Here is a 17,681-nt window from a genome sequence, read left to right as displayed (position 1 = left end):
CCGCGGTGGTCTCGCGGTTCTAGGCGCTCACTCCGGAATCGCGGGATTGCTACGGTCGCCGGTTCGAATCCTGACTCGGGCATGGATGTGTGTGATGTCCTTAGGTTATTTAGGTTTAAGTTGTTCTAAGTTCTAGGGGAGTGATGACCACAGATGTTAAGTCCCATAGTGCTCAGAGCCATTTTGTTTTTGTAAATTCTAAACTGACAAACACGGCAATCATTCATTAGTAATGAACGTGATATTAGCCACAGAAGTTCGAGCTCTGCGCCCGTGTTTTCTCTGCCGCAATAGATACGTCGGTAAGATCAGTTGCAGCGTCTTGTGTTTGACATTAGTGCAATGAAATGACTAATAAGAAAACAACGATAATCCGTCTGTAAACAGGAATTGGCTGTATCTTTAAGCTGCAAAAGGAAATTCTTCACGTTATTACGTCTTGCTTCTGACAATGTACAGAGTTGAAACTCGCCAAAAAATGTTCGAAAATGCTTTTTGAAAATATTTCCGCATGTAGTCCCATTTTTATCCAAAATATAATATTTATATTGCTTTTTCAACTGAAATAAAGTAGAGGGTTGCGTTGAGGTGCAACTCACTCCTGTTCGCCATGCCTTGTATCCAGAATAGAAGCTCGAAACCAGGGCTGTATCAATATGAAAGACTGGATTTCCGTTTTTTATTTATTCCATGTCGTGTGTTCTACTCCTTGACTATGATTCGACGTATTCGATACATAACTTTTGAGCAATTTTAGTAATGTCTCCTTGATTTATGGAAGCTAATGTATCTTCGATATATTATTGCATTTACAGTAACTCTGATGCCAGCAACTTCCTGTAACGATTTTCGGAATCACTACCACTTCTGCGTGCGTACCTTGTTTGGAGACGTTCTTCAGTGTTGAACGTTTCCATGGTTTCTATGTGACTGACAACTCAAGAGCGACTTGCGGAGGGTGCGTACTTTTAACATCCGGCCGAACATCGCGCCATGAATTACGTAGCGCAGAGGACAGACGCTGGAGAGCTGAAGCGGAATTTCTTCCATAACAGCATGGTGGTGCGGGCGCTGTCGCTGCTTTTCCCCGTCAGAGGTATTGTCGATCTTTCCAGGTATTAAAATATTCTTTCACTGTGTTCGATTTATGAAACAATTAGCTACAGCGACTGGCATTGTTCGGGATGTTTAATACCTACTACACAAAGAGATTGGCGCTGTACCTTGTTGTTACGATTTTAAAATGTAAGCATAATCGGAAACTGCAATCGTTTTAAAGCGAAGGGCGTACTTGAATCACTGGGTGCCAATGGAGTGCGACGAATAATACGTCTTCAGATGCGAAGTTCATAAAAACATAGTTGTGGGTAATTTCCAAGAATGATTGCCTATCGAAGTTGCGGTGTCCAAACGATACATATCGAACGTGCGATTTTAAATCGATCATGTGACTTTGGTGGCAGGCGTCGTGATCAATTATTTGTGATCGTCATTTTTATCTGTTTTCCGTCGTTACCTTACTTGCTCTAAATTACATACCTCCGCGAATTACACTCCTGGAAATGGAAAAAAGAACACATTGACACCGGTGTGTCAGACGCACCATACTTGCTCCGGACACTGCGAGAGGGCTGTACAAGCAATGATCACACGCACGGCACAGCGGACACACCAGGAACCGCGTTGTTGGCCGTCGAATGGCGCTAGCTGCGCAGCATTTGTGCACCGCCGCCGTCAGTGTCAGCCAGTTTGCCGTGGCATACGGAGCTCCATCGCAGTCTTTAACACTGGTAGCATGCCGCGACAGCGTGGACGTGAACCGTATGTGCAGTTGACGGACTTTGAGCGAGGGCGTATAGTGGGCATGCGGGAGGCCGGGTGGACGTACCGCCGAATTGCTCAACACGTGGGGCGTGTGGTCTCCACAGTACATCGCTGTTGTCGCCAGTGGTCGGCGGTAGGTGCACGTGCCCGTCGACCTGGGACCGGACCGCAGCGACGCACGGATGCACGCCAAGACCCTAGGATCCTGCGCAGTGCCGTAGGGGACCGCACCGCCACTTCCCAGCAAATTAGGGACACTGTTGCTCCTGGGGTATCGGCGAGGACCATTCGCAACCGTCTCCATGAAGCTGGGCTACGGTCCCGCACACCATTAGGCCGTCTTCCGCTCACGCCCCAACATCGTGCAGCCCGCCTCCAGTGGTGTCGCGACAGGCGTGAATGGAGGGACGAATGGAGACGTGTCGTCTTCAGCGATGAGAGTCGCTTCTGCCTTGGTGCCAATGATTGTCGTATGCGTGTTTGGCGCCGTGCAGGTGAGCGCCACAATCAGGACTGCATACGACCGAGGCACACAGGGCCAACACTCGGCATCATGGTGTGGGGAGCGATCTCCTACACTGGCCGTACACCTTTGGTGATCGTCGAGGGGACACTGAATAGTGCACGGTACATCCAAACCGTCATCGAACCCATCGTTCTACCATTCCTAGACCGGCAAGGGAACTTGCTGTTCCAACAGGACAATGCACGTCCGCATGTATCCCGTGCCACCCAACGTGCGCTAGAAGGTGTAAGTCAACTACCCTGGCCAGCAAGATCTCCGGATCTGTCCCCCATTGAGCATGTTTGGGACTGGATGAAGCGTCGTCTCACGCGGTCTGCAAGTCCAGCACGAACGCTGGTGCAACTGAGGCGCCAGGTGGAAATGGCATGGCAAGCCATTCCACAGGACTACATCCAGCATCTCTACGATCGTCTCCATGGGAGAATAGCAGCCTGCATTGCTGCGAGAGGTGGATATACACTGTACTAGTGCCGACATTGTGCATGCTCTGTTGCCTGTGTCTATGTGCCTGTGGTTCTGTCAGTGTGATCATGTGATGTATCTGACCCCAGGAATGTGTCAATAAAGTTTCCCCTTCCTGGGACAATGAATTCACGGTGTTCTTATTTCAATTTCTAGGAGTGTATTTGTGAGTTGCTAGGGAATGCCAGACGATTTATGTCGTTAGTGAGTGGGATGTCTGCCGTTCTCGAGGATTCTTCGACAGATTCTCTCACATGGAAAAATCTAATACCATGTTTATCCAGCGTAGAAAATTGCTCGACTTTTTGTCGCAAATATGGATTACTACTGTACCAGGAAATAAGAGACTGTGTGGCCTGTGGTGGTGCGACGTGTGTAAAACTCCGTAAGAACAGCTTCGATGCTGAAATACCGTTTACAATTTCATTGCGGACAGTGCGGGAAACGAACGAATATCAGGAAGAATACATGGTTCTTCCAGACTATCCATCCAGACCACTGTAATGGACTTTCACATGATGACAACAGCAACGACGAGTAAGGTATCTCGTCTCCTTTTCAATTACAAGTATTTTTGTAACCCTCTTCTTTTGTCGTTGCTGTAGCGACCACCGTAAACAAACTTTATCCAAAAATTTTGAGAAAGTAATGTATTCAAGAGTAGCTTCACATATCTGTAAAAATGAAGTACTAACAAAATGTTAGTTTGGTTTCCAGAAAGGTTTTTCAACAGAAAATACCATATATGCTGTCACCAATCAAATTTTGAATGATCTGAATAACCGAACACCACCCATTGGGATTTTTTGTGATCTCTCAGAGGCTTTTGATTGTGTAAATCATGAAATTCTGCTAGACAAGATCAAGTATTGTGGCATGAGTGGGACAGTGCACAAATGGTTTAATTCATACCTAACTGGAAGAGTGCAGAAAGTTGAAATAAGCAGTTCTCATAATATGCAAAGATCATCACTTTCCTCAAACTGGGGAACTATCAAGAATGGGGTTCCACAAGGGTCGGTCTTGGATCCTTTGTTGTTCTTAATATATATATTAATGACTTGCCATTCTATATTCATGAAGATGCAAAGTTAGTTCTTTTTGCTGATGATACAAGTGTAGTAATCACCCCTGACAAACAAGAATTAACTGATGAAATTGTCAATAATGTCTTTCAGAAAATTTCTAAGTGGTTCCTTGTAAACCAACTCTCACTGAGTTTTGATAAGACACAGTACATACAGTTCCGTACACTAAATGGTATGACGCCATTAATAAATATAGACCTTAATCAGAAGCATATAGCTAAGGTAGAATATTCAAAATTTTTAGGTGTGTCCATTGATGAGAGATTAAATTTGAAGAAACACATTGATGATCTGCTGAAACATTTGAGTTCAGCTGCTTATGCAATAAGGGTCACTGCAAATTTTGGTGATAAACGTCTTAGTAAATTAGCTTACTACGACTATTTTCACTCATTGCTCGCATATGGCATCATATTTTGGGGTAATTCATCACTGAGGAATAAAGTATTTATTGCACAAAAGGGTTTAATCAGAATAATAGCTGGAGTCCACCCAAGATCATCCTGCAGACATTTATTTAAGGATCTAGGGATATTCACAGTAGCTTCTCAGTATATACACTCTCTTATGAAATTTTTTAATAACAACCAAACCCAATTCAAAAGTAATAGCAGTGTGCATAACTACAATACTAGGAGAAAGGATGATCTTCACTATTCAAGATTAAATCTAACTTTGGCACAGAAAGGGGTGAATTACACTGCCACTAAAGTCTTTGGTCACTTACTAAATAGTACCAAAAGTCTGACAGATAACCAACAAGTATTTAAGAAGAAATTAAAAGAATTTCTGAATGACAACTCCTTCTACTCCATAGAGGAATTTTTAGATATAAATTAAGAAAAAAATTTTAAAAAAATCAAACAAATAATTATTAAAAACAGTTATTATATTAAATTCATTATGTTATTAAATTAACTTAATTATTTCATGTATTGGAAAATTTGACTCGTTCCACATCATTACGAAATATCGTATTCATGATCCATGGAACTAGTATTAATCTAATCTAATCTACTCATAACGCCTGCCACCAGAGTAGCATGATCGATTTACGATCTCACATTCGATATGTTTCGTTTGGACACCGCAACTTCGACAGGCAATCATTCTTAGAAATTACCGGTGTTACACCTTGCCGGAATTGTGGAAATGTCTACATATATTTCGTGTATGAACAATACATTTCAGTTGAAAACGTGTCGGCATACGCGGTAATGTTTAAGAGAAGCGTACTTTTTCGACCATTTTTGGCGAGTGTCAAATTTGAGAAGTCATAAAGTCAGACCGCATTTAGGAGAAAAATTTCCTTCATACATTTTAAAGACACACCCATACTAATCTTCCAGACGAATTGTCGTTGCTTTCGAATTACTCTGTTTGTCCTAATAATGGTGGACGTAGATTACTGCAGTTAGCCTAACGGTGATACGTATTGACAATACGAAAAAAAAGCTCTGCTGTTGCCTTTCACACCTGTTATGTTTTTCCGCACGAAAATCTAAATAAGGCTCTTATATTACATCTTCAGTTTATTTGCTTTTGCGTTTCTATGCGCCGCGTGCTAGCGTGTACGTTGCTGGATTTGTGATCAGGGTTTCAATTTCATTGTCATTGTTTCAGCGTTTACGTGGCGTTTTCCCGTCAGATAGGAAACGATCGTGCTCCCATTCGTTGCTGTGCATTCGTGTGAGACAGTGCTCGTAACATACTTAGCTATCTTGTACTTGTCTGGAACCATACGTCATTTACGGAATTATGTAAAAATTATGTGATCAGACCGCGAGCTTACTTTTAGGCGGAAAAAGAAGAGGCCGCGAGCAGTTCTGTGTCACAGCCAGTAAAGAGAACTTACGAATGTTTCGGTTTTAGTGAAAGGACAGTGAAGCGAATTTTGGGAGAATATAAAACTTCATGTCTTGTATCACTAATAAAAGGGTTCTGACAGACGACAGAAGTCTGCATTGGACGGGTTTACACGGGGAGTCATAAGAAGAAAAACCCACGACTTCTATACGGAAAAACAGTTTCCAGCAGTAGCAACAGTGTTGGAAAAGACGAAGACTGAAGTTGAAGATTTTCCTAATACGAGTGACAAAAACGCTTTGGCGTACTATTCGAAAATTGGACTTCAGATACAGAAAGTTCAACAAAAAACCTGTGCTGGTGGACAATAACCAAGTAAAAGGAAAAAGATACGAGTTCTTGCAGGGAATAAGACACTTACCCAACGCTGGATGGATTATTTATGAGAATTGATGTGGCGCTAATCATTCCAGAAAGTTTGGTTGGCAGGAACGAAAAATACCTTGTGCATCAGAAAATGTATTACAGAGGAAATGTTCAAAGAGTGGAATGGCTGAAAAGGAGGAATTCCAACACCGCCCAGTTCTACCACAATGGGAAGGAAGATGGATTCGTGAAAATTGTCGGCTTGTGTTTTATTGGGCAAAAACGAGGTGCAGATTATCATTATGAAATGGATGCCTGGCACTACGAAGAGGGGTTTAGGAGCGTTCTCGTAAAATTACCAGACAATTGTGCGATTGTTTTATATGAGGCTTCATATCACATTCAGTAACACGAAATCCATCACGAAATCGGAAAAGGATTCTGTCATTGAATGGATGGAAAATAATAACGTAGGGCTTCCATTTAATGCCACATCATACGAGGTATTTACTAAAGCTGGCCTACTGGAAAACGAGCGACCGCACTTCAGGGCGCAGGAATCCTTTTTGGAAAGCATATTGAGTCATTCCATGCCAAATGGTCTAGAGGCTCCCACATGACCCTCATGGATTTTGATGAAATTTTGTATGAACATTCACACATGTTCTCAATGAACACTGGTAAAGTTTCAGTTTCAGAAATTCAATACTTTTGGAGATACAGTCACTTGTTTAAGACCATAGCACAGCTTTCTATAGTGCGTCCTTGAATTTTCAGCAACTTTGAGATGAGATATCTATCTAAGTATTTGCATGAAAGAAACAAAAGTTGGCCATCTTGTACAACTTTTAGAGCTCTTTAAAGTAAAATATTAAGAAAAGGAATTCTGAGCAATTTTCATATAGATAATTTGAAGTAAAGTTGGGCGAAAAAATAGCTGTTAAAAAAATCCGAACTTTAGTTTTTTATATCTCCAAAAGTAATAGTGGGATGTACATGAAACTTTGCACACCATAACTCACCAACACAAGGTCTTAGAATATAAAATTTCATTCTTCTATTGCTTTCCATTATTTCACAAATCTTGGGTGAAGTTGACGATTTTTCAAAAAGTGCTAAAAATGGGTATTTTTAGTCAAATTTTTCAAAAAAGTATTTTCTCTAAACTCTTCTAAACTATGGTCATTAGAAAGAGCATATTCTAAACTATATAGAAAAGTGGATTTGGTTTTGCAATGCAAGCATGCAAGGCCCTAAAAAGTAGCATCATCAAAGAGGCGCATTGGAAGTTTGAACACATTTTTTTGGCACTCAAATTATACCTGAAATCTTTTATTTTGTCTTATACATTTTTATTAAGGTCTGGGATAAGTGAAATAAGAAGTACTGATGAATAGGACCTAGCTTAAGTCCGAATAGAGAATAAAGGTAGAAACAATGTTCTTAATTGCCACCTCACCTCCCCCCCCCCACTGTCTCGCCCCCCCCCCTCTCTCTCTCTCTCTCTCTCTCTCTCTCTCTCTCTCTCTCTCTCTCTCTCTCTCTCTCTCTCACACACACACACACACACACACACACACACACAAACACACACACACACACAGACACACACACACACACACACACACACACAATTATTATTAAGAATGAATGTAAATCGTAAAATTTATTTCCATAATCATCTAATTATTAGTTGTCTGTTTAATGAACAACACCAGCTTACTGATGGAAAAAAATGCATAAATGAGTTGCTATGGTCTGCGGTGGCTTAACTACTCCTAGTTTCATTTCACATGATAAAACCAGCATTCCCATTGCCATAGGGGCCACGCCCAATAGCTTAGCAACAACAGCCACGGGTGGGTTTCTTTACCACAGGATCCCAAGCCTGATAAGGCTTTCTTTACACAGGTTCCCAAGCCTGATAGTAAAATTATTTAAGTGCCCTGTGTAAAATTAGAAGGCATTCTTGGGTTCCTTAGAATGTTCCCTCTAACCTATTTCAATTTTTGATATGCTACATTAATTTTCTGATGAACATGAAGAGGAATGTCGTATTGCAGGCCAGACGAATTTACTGATGGAGATGGAGCTCTTACAGATATTCCCAATCCACCACATGTTTTCGTAGCTGCATGCAACATATTGTCCTGTTTGGAGAGCAGACATTAATATGCCTCCTTCATTACTGTGACCCATTTTAGATAGAAAAGATGAACAATCATTTGAAACTCTGCTGACCTGAATTGTTGTTTCAGCAATAGGTAAAAAGTGATTTTTCTCTAGTGCCTGCCACAGTTTGTCCAAGTTTAAACTTCTCTTCTTGTGACACAATATTTTTTTTCAATTTCATCTATCCTGATGAAAACAAATTTAATTCCATTAATGTTTTCAGAGCAGAAGCGGAACAGATCTAGAGGAGTAAGAATTTGTCCATTAAGTGGCCGTTGCAAGCTTGCTGTTGCTGCTAACTGCTTTGTTGTACCTCCAATCCCATCATAAGGTGATTTCCCGTGACTAGTAGCAAAAACATTCCATTCGGCTGTCATTCCAAAATCACTCTTATGATAGCACAAATTTAGGAAATTATTGAAATTTTTATATTGAGCACTGGAACCATCACTGAAATAATGAATGTGGGATATCTGTGCAAACCATGCTCTTATATATTTGATGAGCTCCTTGACAAAAACGTGAACTGTAATAGTGTCATGCTGCAAACAATCACTGATAATGCAAAAACTTAAAGATACTACTTTCTCATTTTGGCGAAAGTAGATAACAAATGGATGAATTGTTGCTTGACTATTGTCCCATTGGAAGCCTTGCACAGCATCCTGAAAGATAAAAGAATAATTTTCTGCAAAATCCATTAGGACAACAAGCTCTTCGTCTTTCAGATGACATTTAAGGCTTTTAAGATGCAAGCTTTGATGCCTGGCAATGTAATGATGGCATGACAGACTCCATATTTTATTTTTATATCTTCAATAAATTCATCCACTACCCTTTGCTTCGTGGCCAGTGTGGACCGATCGGTATGTATCCATTGCTTAAACGCAATAGCTTCCTGTGGCTCATGATCTAGGAAATAGCTGGCAATTTCAGATGCTATAGCTTTCTCTGTTTCTCTGTGAAACTAGTGGTTACGTATTTACCAAGGTAGTGGGCTACATTTAAGTGTGATTAAGTACAAAATTAAAACTCTCAGATGTTTAACCAACCAATTTTACATGTTTCCATAATAACTTTAAGACAAAAATTCACAGGTTACAACACTTAGGTATTAAAATCTCTGCAATATTGATTGGAAAATTTACATCACTTGATGCATGATTCAAGCAAACCGAATCTTTTTTGGAAAAATGTTTTATACGATTGAATCCAAAAATTAGGGCGACATTTTCCACTTGTAAATATTTACAATTTTGAGAAGTACAAAAATATGTAGCTATTATTCATTCATGATTGTTATTATTTTTTAAATTTTTTTTACAAATGAGAAGAGTTTTATGCAGATGAACACTTACGATAAAAGCAGAAGCGCTAATTCTCATAGTTTTCACGTTTTTCTGACAGTCACATTGCCTATTTACCAGATCTTTCTATTTCAATTATTCAAGGCACTAATAAACATTTATTAGGCATAATAAAAGGTTTCAGGTATAATTTGAGTGCCAGAAAAATGTGTTCAAACTTCCAGTGCGCCTCTTTGATGATGCTACTTTTCAGGGCCTTATATGCTTGCATTGCAAAACCAATTCCACTTTTCTAGATAGTTTAGAATATGCTCTTCCTAATGACCATAATTTAGAAAAGTTTGGAGAAAACACTTTTTTGAAAAATTTGACTAAAAATATCCATTTTTAGCACTTTTTGAAAAATTGTCAACTTCACCCTAGATTTGTGAAATAATGGAAAGCAATAGGAGAATGAAATTCTATATTCTAAGTCCTCGTGTTGGTGAGTTATGGTGTGCAAAATTTCATGTACATCCCACAATTACTTTTGGAGATATAAAAAACTGAAGTTCACATTTTTTAAACAGTTATTTTTTCGCCCAACTTTGATTCAAATTATCTATATGAAAATTGCTGAGAAATCCTTTTCTTAATATTTTACTTTAAAGAACTCTAAAAGTTGTATAAGATGGCCAACTTTTGTTTCTTTCATGCAGATACTTAGATAGATAGCCCGCATCTCGTGGTCGTGCGGTAGCGTTCTCGCTTCCCACGCCCGGGTTCCAGGGTTCGATTCCCGGCGGGGTCAGGCATTTTCTCTGCCTCGTGATGGCTGGGTGTTGTGTGATGTCCTTAGGTTAGTTAGGTTTAAGTAGTTCTAAGTTCTAGGGGACTGATGACCATAGATGTTAAGTCCCATAGTGCTCAGAGCCATTTGAACCATTTTGAACTTAGATAGATATCTCGTCTCAAAGTTGCTGAAAATTCAAGGACGCACTATAGAAAGTTGTGCTATGGTCTTAAACAAGTGACTGTATCTCCGAAAGTATTGAATTTCCGAAACTGAAACTTTACCAGTGTTCATTGAGAACACGTGTGAATGTTCATACAAAATTTCATCAAAATCCATGATGGTCATGTGGGAACATTTCTCGATATTAGACCATTTGGCACAAAATGGCCCTATTGCGATCAGTGGACAAGCACACTGTGAGTTGTACAACGTTGAACTTATTTGGGCATTGATCAAGTATAAAGCAAAGGAGAACAAGCTGGGGTGGCCGAGCTGTTCTAGGCGCTTCAGTCTGGAACCGCACGACCGCTACGGCCGCAGGTTCGAATCCTGCATCGGGCATGGATGTGTGTGATGTCCTTAGGTTAGTTAGGTTTAAGTAGTTCTAAGTTCTAGGGGACTGATGACCATAGATGTTAAGTCCCATAGTTCTCAGAGCCATTTGAATCATTTTTTGAAAGAAGAACAAGAATTTTAAAATAACTGATACAGTACTTTACAGTTGTGTCGCTCCGCTCTGGAAAGCGTTCCTCAAAGTGTCTGGCGGAATTCAGTGAGTTATGTACAAAAACTTGAAAACAGTTATACACAAATAAGGTCTTGGCATAGCAACAGAAACGTTGCCGATCCAGGTAGCAGCAGCGAGACATCAGCCACCAGCGAAAGCGAAGCGATTAATGTAGATTTTATTTCAGTCATCATTGTTCGCTGCAAAATTTTTCCATCTATTGACGTTTCTGTTTACTGTTGAAATGTGCTATACAAATGTTCATTTACTGTGAGCTGCTTGCAGATCGAGCGTTTATTTCAATTTCCCATATTATTTCCCTGTATTGGTAGCAAAAACTGAACGTGGCAATGTTGTACTGGAATGCGACTACTAAATTGCCGTTCTTCGCTGACGAACACGCGCTTAATTCGCACTAAAACAGTGGCGGCGAGCTGGTGTGACAGCTGCGCTTTATATGTTGCAGCTACTAACACAATTTACAAACTCTTAACTAAAAAACTCGAGGAGTATTCGTTAGTAAAGACATATGGTGTAACCAACAAAAGTTTAAACACCGGAATTGCTACAACATTAAGCTCAACCACAGCGTCTATCGTTTGACGCTATAGCGGTGAAACGAGCAATCATAAAATAACGAAAATCCGCCTGTAAATAGAGCAAGGTTGTATCTTTAAACTGAGCGAAAGAGAAATTTCTCCTAATTACGATTTGGTTTTTATGCGTCCTTAAAGATGACAATCACCGAAAAAAGCTGGAAAAAGCACGGTTTCTCTTAAATATTACCACTTATGAAACTTCCTGGCAGATTAAAACTGTGTGCCCGACCGAGACTCGAACTCGGGACCTTTGCCTTTCGCGGGCAAGTGCTCTACCAACTGAGCTACCGAAGCACGACTCACGGCCGGTACTCACAGCTTTACTTCTGCCAGTATCCGTCTCCTACCTTCCAAACTTTACAGAAGCTCTTCTGCGAAACATGCAGAACTAGCACTCCTGAAAGAAAGGATACTGTGGAGACATGGCTTAGCCACAGCCTGGGGGATGTTTCCAGAATGAGATTTTCACTCTGCAGCGGAGTGTGCGCTGATATGAAACTTCCTGGCAGATTAAAACTGTGTGCCCGACCGAGACTCGAACTCGGGACCTTTGCCTTTCGCGGGCACTTGCCCGCGAAAGGCAAAGGTCCCGAGTTCGAGTCTCGGTCGGGCTCACAGTTTTAATCTGCCAGGAAGTTTCATATCAGCGCACACTCCGCTGCAGAGTGAAAATCTCATTCTCGCATTACCACTTATGTCCCTCCCTCCCCCTTTTCTACTAAGATGAAATATTCATACACTGAAGTAGACATTTCCACAACGGCAAGGTATAAGATATCGACTTTCATAATGCAATGTGACCAGGATATGAGCTCAAAGTCATAGCTCAGACATTAGATAATAGCTTTCCAATTCTGGCTTTGGAAAACATACATCGATTTGAAACCAAAAGTCTTCTATTGTTGCAGCTCAATTTTCTCTGCTTTAAATAGAGCTGTGTTTGAGCACGACTCGAATTGTTCGAGTAGTTTACGTCACTGCTTGGGAAATCTCGGGCTCTGTTCGATCCTGTGATCGCACAGCAATCTATTGAGTTTTGTTGATACTACATCCAGGACTGTGGATTTTAATAACCAAAATAACTGCGAAACGCAACCGGGAACATCTTCTAGGGAATATGTCATATGTTACAACGGCAACTAATCAGTAAACAGGAGTTTGCAATCATGTTTCTGTCCTGCTATCTTGTGACAACTGATGGTACAAAATCTCCAAGACAGGTATTGCCACTGTAATTTATTGTCGCGATTACAGTCAGTTCACCACGATATATTTCGTTTGTGAGGCATCTAATTTTTCATTAATTTTCTGCATTTTTTCATCTGAATGTAGAAATTTGAAGTAATTCGGCCAAGTACTTGGAAGGAAATCTGGCAAGTACTTTTCGAGATGTCTGCCCTACAAAACTGGTCGACGAGATTTAGGAATGAACAACAGTTTCGAATATGTCGTACATCTTTTGTTGATCTGAAATATTCTTTTATTTTACTGGTGGGTCTGAAAATAGTTTCCACCCCATAGTTGCTAGAACACTTTCCCAATGCGATCCGTGACCTTACTAATGAACGGAAGAAAAACCTTGCCGTTGGGCGACTGTCGTTCGTCGTTGCTCCTGATTCTCTACCTAGAGCGAAGTGCTCGATCTATGTCGATATTTAAGATCGGCAAAAGATGCACGACACCCTTTGGCTACACCGGGAGTATATAAAATTCCTTGTAGTTGTGGACAGGTTTATATAGGTACTACAAAGAGACGTGTGAACATCCGTCTAGTTGAACGTAAGAGGAATTGCCGCCTGTGCCACACAGATAAATCGGCCGTAGCAGAACATGTTTACCAGGAAAGTGATCATGAAATAAAATTCAGCGAGACGAGCGTCATATCTAAAACTTCGCATTATTATGCACGCATGTATAGAGAGGCTATCGAGATTGATAAATGCTGTAATAATTTTAAGAGGAAAGACTAAGGTATTAAACTGGATAAAATTTGGATGTCAGTGTTGCACCGCAAGTGTGACAATCGATTACTTTCAATCGAGAATGTTGGCATTACCAGAGACAGTCTCATAGCCGACGTCACGTGATGGACAGTGGCGTCCTCTGCACTGCCTATATAACCAGAGCTTCCTCGACTTCTCTTTGCCGTTCGTCGCTTTACCTCGGAGGATGCCTCCTGCAGTCGGAGACGAGACGAAACGTCAGGGGAGAGTTTTATACACCGACCACGATTTATCAGCCCGAAAGTTTTAAGTGAAAACTTCCAAAAATGCGACAAAAACATGTTTTCAATAATAGCGACCAATGACTTATCCTTCCCAGTGGCACTGAAATATAAACCTCAAGTGAAGACTCGCAGAAGGTAATGATAAATTTTGAAGCTAATGGGGCAATCAATGGAAATCGGGGGTTTTAAACGGGGAGAAGCCAAAATAGCAACCCTAAGATCACGATAATAGCAAAATGTGCCACGAAACAACCAGAGAATCACGAAACAAGATGCAAAAACGTAAAGTTAGCGCGAACCACCTTTAACAGTCATCGAAAACTCAAAAGACGACACCAGTACAAAAAGCGGTACAAATGCAGACAGCTAAAATTCCCCGCAGTTAACGAAACGCGATATCTAAATAATCGCGTGATACAGTTCACCTTAAAACACCGATACCACACAAATAACCGAAACCGACAGCAGTACAAAAAGGCAAACGCGATACCACACACATAACGAAAACCTGCGAGTACTAACGGAATGTGGTATCGAAAAAAATCACTTGCACCTCGCGGCACGCTGGAGATTAGTCTGTTACCAATCCCAAATCTTCAGTTGGAGAGGTCGGAGGAGCGGAGGTCTTTATCAGACTTAAGCCTTGGTATTCAAGTGCATTAATACCAAAAATGTTCCGATGTGGAATTAGAGGGAAGTAGCAAAATGACGTTAGGTTGTACCATGCCAAATACAGCTTATAAAAACGTAAGGAAAAATCGTGAGATGTGTAATGTGAACAGAAATTAGGCTATAAAGTGTTAACTTACCTTAAATTAATTTTGACTATTGCATTCTGGTATGACTGAAATTAAGTTGGCTTGCAATATTAACCATATGTCTTTTTGGGTGCTGTATTTTCTTGTTCGGTAGGGATAGAAGATAAAACATTTTTGGCTGAACAGTGCTAATGTTGTTAAAGACAGGTTAGAGACGGATGTGCATACTTCAAACAACAAGGAAGGAAAGTTACAGGCATTCCATGACCAAAAAGAAATTGTAAATTAAGTCCCATGTGAACAGAAAAGAGCTCAGGTCATTCTTGATTTTGGCAATGATAAAAGAACTGAGACGCGTTAAGCAGGGCCTGTTCGAAAACATTTTTCTACGCAAAAGACTTTTCGTTCGGCGCCCTCCCTCCCCCTGTTCCTTCAAACACTTTGACTCGTGTCAGTTTTCGCTACTTATTGAGATACGCACTGTATACAAATCTTGCATACGGACGTCCCTCTCAGCTTGGTGCCTTAAGGGGCCACTACTAATATTGTGGTATGTCTTGCACAGAAATCTTAACAGCTCTGCTTCAAACGGCGGCCTCTGTCACTTGGGTCTTAGGCCAGCCTTGGCATTGCTATACAATGTCCAGACACTTTAATGTGACCGTGTTTCAAAATCCTGAATAACCACCTTTCGCAACGCAGACCACTGTGATACATGCAGGAAGAATGTCATTGAGGTTCTGGAAGCTACTGATATGGATGTAGAGCCATGCCAACCCTACTATTGTGGCAGCTGCACTAGGTTTCTCAGCTGAGGATTCATAATGCAAACAACCCAATCGATGTGGTCCAATAGATTTTCGCATGCATCTAAACCTGGGGAATTTGGTGGTCTGGGTGTGCAGTAAATGCATCTTGGTGCTCTTCGCACGCTGAGAGCTTTGTGACATAATGCGTTGTCCTATTGGTGGATGCCATTGTACCAAGAAAACAAACTGCACATAGGGGTGAAAATGATCCACAAGAATAGACACATTCTTTTACTGATACTCTCTGCCTTCCAGAATGACAGGTTCATTCGGGGAATGCTACAAAAACATTCTGCAGATCGTAATGCTCCTTCCTCTGGCATGGACGCTTCCGACGATTGTTGCCGGATGTTTGTTTTCAGATGTCTCATTCCGTACTCACCAATGTCCGAAAGAGAGTAAAACGCGATTTATCTGAAAAGGACATCTGCTAAATGATGAACAGCTGATGGTTGCGTGAACCACTGGCCTGCTGTCGAGGCCCATTTGGATCAAGGTTCGACAACAATGATTGAGGAAACACTGTTGGTAGCCCCATGTTTCATCTGGGCAGTGACTTGCTCAACTGTTCACCCGTACAGGTCTCTGCAGCCTGTCATCTATGGCCTGTGGTGCAACACAGTTACCTCAGCACTGGTTTTGGACAACGCCATTTTGGCACGCTCATTATACTTTAACCATGGCAGCACACAAACAGTTCATGGCTTAGACTTTCTGAAATGTTTCCACCCTTGGCCCGAAATCCAATGACCATGCCCTTTTCGACCTCAGATAAATCGCTCTCTTTCCACATTCTGACAATGGCTGCAGTGGTGATAAGTCTTCACGTGGTATCAGCCAAGTCAAAGAGTCGTTCTGCAGCAACGTTTCAACAAGTTTCCTACTTGTCATCTTCAGGAGAAGTGTCAGGTTCATATCCTGTTCGGTTCTTTATTATGACTGGGCCACCTTCTGCCTCGTCTGTGTCAGCAGCACCAATCGCGTGCCTCCAGAAGGGGTGTCATGGAGCATAGTGAGGGAGGGGGGAGTCGCGGCCGGTGGTGGTGCGGGCTCCCTGCGTGCTGATTGGTGCGGGCTTTACGTCCTGGTGAGGCTTGTCCATCGTGTCCTCTGCCTTCGCTGGTTTCACATTGGAGCATTCTTGTCGTATTTTTGTTATTGCTGCAGCCCATGCAGCGCTAAGCTGGAAACCACTTTCTCGACTGAAAGGTTATCGTGGATGTGTATCTCCACAGCCTCTTTATAGATCTCATCCCAGAACCTATTCGCCTTACACAGCAGCTTTGTTTGTTCGAAATCAAACATTTAGTTTTTCTTGAGACTACGTCCCACCACTGCAGATTTCACCATTTGACGTAGGCAAATGCTCCTTATGTGTTCTGAGCAGCGCTGTGATATACATCGCTGCTTCTGGACAATGTACTGTTTGCCACACTCACAGCTGATGCTGTAGACTCCAGGTGTCTGTAATCCTTGTTTATCTTTCACTGAGCATAGCATATTCTTGGTTTTGGCCAATGAGCATAAGATGGTTTTCATGTTGCTTTTTTAATATCCTGGAAATCTTTGCTGTGGGCAGCCCAGGATACAGAAAGTATGCCAAGCGTTTAATGTGTTCTTCACGTATGCCTTCTCTCTTCTTCTTCCTCAGTTGAAAAGCACGTCTTATCTGCATCTCAGAATATCTGTTCTCGCGGAAGGTTTTTCTCAAGTCCTGCAGTTCGGCAGGTAGACTTTTCTTGTCACATATGTCTCATGCTCTGTGTACCAAGGTGGTGAGCATGGATTTTCACTGTGCCAGGTGGTGGCAGCTACTGGCTTTAAGGTACAGGTTGGTGTGTGTCTTCTTCCTGTAAACGAAATGACCTAACATGCCGTCAGTCTTCTTTATCATGATGTCGCGGAAAGGAGACATGCATTTTTTTCATCTCCATGGTGAATTTAATAATGTCAAGGATGCCACTGTAAGAAATTCTTGTAGATTTTCTTCACCTTGCAACTAAATTGCGAATGTGTCATCCACGTAGCTGTAGAACTCCTTCGGTTTCAGGCGCGCCATTTCGAGAACCGTTTGTTCGAAGTGTTCCATGTATAGGTTTGTGATACATGGCGCCTGGGTGGAATCCATGGCGGCTCCATCCATCTGTTGATAGACTTTTCCACCACATTGGAAGTATGTAGTAGTAAGCCCAAGGCAGAACAGTTCCATTTTGTCTTTGTCGAAGTGGCCTCTTA

The 17,681-nt window shown here is 41.5% G+C and overlaps 1 protein-coding gene across 2 annotated transcripts in view; it reads left to right on the top strand.

Annotated features, from left to right (window-relative positions):
* The first annotated feature begins 802 nt into the window (after window positions 1-802).
* The window catches only part of LOC126349954 (uncharacterized), a 63,909-nt gene continuing 47,030 nt past the window's right edge, over window positions 803-17,681 (top strand). The window contains exon 1 of one of the 2 annotated variants that reach the window (XM_050002477.1): window positions 803-1,096. In XM_050002477.1, the coding sequence (XP_049858434.1) occupies window positions 994-1,096 (103 nt within the window). In that variant the 5' untranslated portion in view covers window positions 803-993. The remainder of the gene's footprint in view (window positions 1,097-17,681) is intronic. The other variant, XR_007565184.1, reaches the window with a different exon arrangement.

The sequence above is a fragment of the Schistocerca gregaria genome, chromosome 1, assembly GCF_023897955.1.
Source record: "Schistocerca gregaria isolate iqSchGreg1 chromosome 1, iqSchGreg1.2, whole genome shotgun sequence".
NCBI lineage: Eukaryota > Metazoa > Arthropoda > Insecta > Orthoptera > Acrididae > Schistocerca > Schistocerca gregaria.
Note: the sequence above shows the minus strand (reverse complement) of the source record. Positions and strands in the feature narration are given on the sequence as shown.